We start from the raw sequence: 3,248 nt of genomic DNA, 5'->3' as shown, positions 1-3,248 counted from the left end.
CCCCAACCCGCGTCAAATGCCACCATTAGTCAGCGATAAAAATTAGTTAGAGATTTAAAAACACTATTAACTAAGTTACCGTTTATGTCTCCTCTCATGTTACGCGGACCACGCACTCGATCCACTTTCTTGGAGAAGTCAAACTAGTTAGAGAAAATACAGTTTATCACATTATTAGCTAAAAAAAAAAAAGAAAAAAAGAAAAGAAATTATGCAACAAAGTGCGTGTGTAAGCAAAGTTGCGAGGCAAGCAGATTAAGCTAGCCTGCTACCGACCGATGAGCAGGTTGGTTAGCCGCTGTTTGGTGTTACTTTTGGAGCAGTTGGTCACCTGTAAAACTTACCTGTAGTGATGGAGTTGTAGCCTCTTGAACATCGACAGCCAGCGCCCACGAGTCTTCGGACATTTTCAAACATTAAATGTGTATTTCTTTCGCGACAAACAACACTTTTCATCAAAAAGTTTGATGTCAGCGTGAAAGTGACGTGACGGTGAGCCGCTGTCCCGAGCTGAACCAACCACAACCCGCTGGACCGCACCACTGATGCTGCGTTCAAAGGCGTCGGGAAATATCAACATTCTAAGACCCGAGCCACCAGAGTCAGCCAATCGAAGAGGCCAGTGGAACCTGCTGGTTATTTTACAGCATCAGCTAAAGTTAACCTTAATTCAGTGGACTATCATGAGGTGAAAGTTTTAAGAGGAAGCCAATAAAATCCTCTGTTGACATCTTAGAAGTTACATTTACGTCTAATTTTCGCTCTTTTTTCGATAGTAGTTATAAGATTTTTTTTTCATTAATTAATGGTCTTCTTTATACAGCTGAGGCGTAGTTTGCAGTTATATAAAAATAAGACAAAGCTTGAAGGCATCAGACTTAACATTAGAATGAACGTTTACGGAGTTTATGGGGGAAACGTGAAGGCACCGTAGTGTGTTTGTCGAGTGAACCTGCTGACACACCCATCACAGATGATTTGCACTGAACCACTACATGAGACATTTCTTCAGTTAATGACAATTAACTAATCTAATATTGAAGTAAAGCCATAAAAATAACAACATTCCACACGGTGTATTCTATTTATTTATTTATTTTTACAACGGATTCGTCTTGCATTATAAATTTGCTTTGTATTTCATAAATCTTTCTCTATTATGCCGTTTATCTAAAGTAGCATAATGGGTGATTTAATTTCCTCATAACTCTCATTGTTATAATCTTGACGTGCACTAATATCTATGAGCTGAAGTATTTTCAAGTTCAACTACATGGTAAAGTTTACTTGTAGGCCTACATTCACTTTGTCTTGTAAAGTATCTAGAAAACTACTCAGTAAATAAAAAGTATTATTATTTTTTATTATCATTCATTTCAAAATTTTCTGCCTATTATTTCTATAAATGAACAATTATTTTCTTTATATAGTATGGATGTTAATGGACAATTCCACTTAAATTTAGATGTTGATTTTAAGTTGTTGGATATTGGAGTAAAACAAGAGCTACAGCTATTTTCATGATTAATTAATAAAAGTTGATAAATAGAGAAAACTTTTATCATAATATCATATCATACTCCTTATCAAATATTGTCCATCAGCAGTCAAAAACCTTAAGATATTCAATTTACCATTGCCGACAAAGAAATGCAGCAAATTCTCACAAATGCCAAGCTGAAACCAGGTGTTTCTGCTTGTGAAATAACATAAGGACTCAATTTGGAAAAAAATTGTTGTAGATTAATTTCCTGTCTATAATTGACTCAATGTTTCAGCTCCTATACAGTGCAGGTAATATCATTACTTGACATGGTGACAGAAACATTTTAAGTGCATAAAATGCATGAAACATTCATCAGAACTTCCTGTTCAGAACATGCTTGATTGCCTTGTGTATGATGGTGACACAGACTCATTGTTCAAAGTTGAGCTGAGGCAATCAGTGGACTAATTGATGAGTCAATCACTTATAGACAGTGAGTCATTTTTCAAACAAAAATCCAAACATCCCCTAGTTCCAGCTTTTCAAATATGAGCATTTGTTACTTTTCTTTGTCTTATGTGATTGTAAAATGAATATGTTTGGGTTTTGGGTTTAAACAGTCAATTGACTTAATGATTAATCCAGGAGAAACAATCTGCATATTAATGAAAATAATTGTTACTTGCACAATGTAAAGTCACTTATGCTACTGCGTTGCTAAAACATAACCTCTAAATGTAAACTGAATTTGCCTTTTACCCTCCCACTCTGTGGTTGTTGTAAGAAAGAGAGAAGTGAGTGAGTGTGTGTTGGTGTGTGACTGTGTTGGAGAGGTAACAGATAAGAGGATGAGAAGCCAGCAAGTGGTGAGGTGGGGGGGGGGGTGTAGAGACCAGGTTTTATTGGCTGCAGGTAAATTCAATTTGGAGGCGGATGCTGAGTTTCAGCCAACCCACCCCCATGCGCACACACACACACACACACACACACACACACACACACACACACATATATACACACACACATAGACACCATCTACATACACGACTATACCAAAATGACTTTTTAAACACTTATTAATTGTCATGGTAACCCCGCATGGAAAGCAGATGGATCAAACCGAGTGATCACAAAAACAGAGAGACAGCCAAACACCCACATTGGATTTAAAACATTAAGGGCTTTCCAATCACACCAGGGAGAGGAAGAGAGAGAGAGAGAGACATTATAGGTGATATGATGGAAAAACGCATCTCTCCTGGTGTTACACTACATGTCATTTACACTGATCCCTTGCTATTAAAAAGGATACCTGGATGGATCCTGTTGTCATCGATGTCAGAGAGGGCTGGAGTGAGTGGGTGGTGCTGATGCTTTCAATGCGTAGGGGATGGGAAGGGGAATATTTATTGGAAGGACAGGACCCTATGTCACAGTCCCCCCCTCCTTCTACTCTCTCTCTCTCTCTCTCTCTCTCTCTCTCTCTCTCTCTCTCTCTCTCTCTCAAAGCCCTCCAACTCCAGCATCCACAGAGGAGGAGGAGGAGGAAGAGAAGGAGAGGATAAAAACAGTTTCTGTAACCACATGTTGCTGTGCTTGATTGAAGTGCTGCAGCAGCTCCTACCTTTCCCATTCTTTGCATTGTACGTCTAACTAACGATGAGTCCGCTGCATCTGTAGTTTCTGCCACCTGTGGCAGCACTCCTATTCCCTCTACGCCACAGAGAGAGAACAAAAAAGCGGAGCTGAGAGAGGACGGAGA

At 38.9% G+C, this 3,248-nt stretch overlaps 1 protein-coding gene across 1 annotated transcript in view; it reads right to left on the bottom strand.

Annotated features, from left to right (window-relative positions):
• ddx19a (DEAD-box helicase 19a) overlaps positions 1–525 on the bottom strand; it is a 5,608-nt gene extending 5,083 nt beyond the window's left edge. Inside the window, exons 1-2 of the mRNA XM_023425629.2 lie at positions 345–525; positions 80–143 (exon numbers count right to left, since the gene is read on the bottom strand). Of these exons, the coding sequence (XP_023281397.1) occupies positions 80–143; positions 345–407 (127 nt within the window). The 5' untranslated portion in view covers positions 408–525. The remainder of the gene's footprint in view (positions 1–79; positions 144–344) is intronic.
• Between the last annotated feature and the right edge of the window lie 2,723 nt (positions 526–3,248).

This window comes from Seriola lalandi, unplaced genomic scaffold (assembly GCF_002814215.2).
Source record: "Seriola lalandi dorsalis isolate HSWRI2012SDOR001 ecotype SW California unplaced genomic scaffold, Sedor1 jcf7180002054794, whole genome shotgun sequence".
NCBI classification, from domain to species: Eukaryota; Metazoa; Chordata; class Actinopteri; order Carangiformes; family Carangidae; genus Seriola; species Seriola lalandi.
The sequence above is the reverse complement of the archived record's forward strand: the minus strand, read 5'-3'. Positions and strand labels throughout refer to the sequence as shown.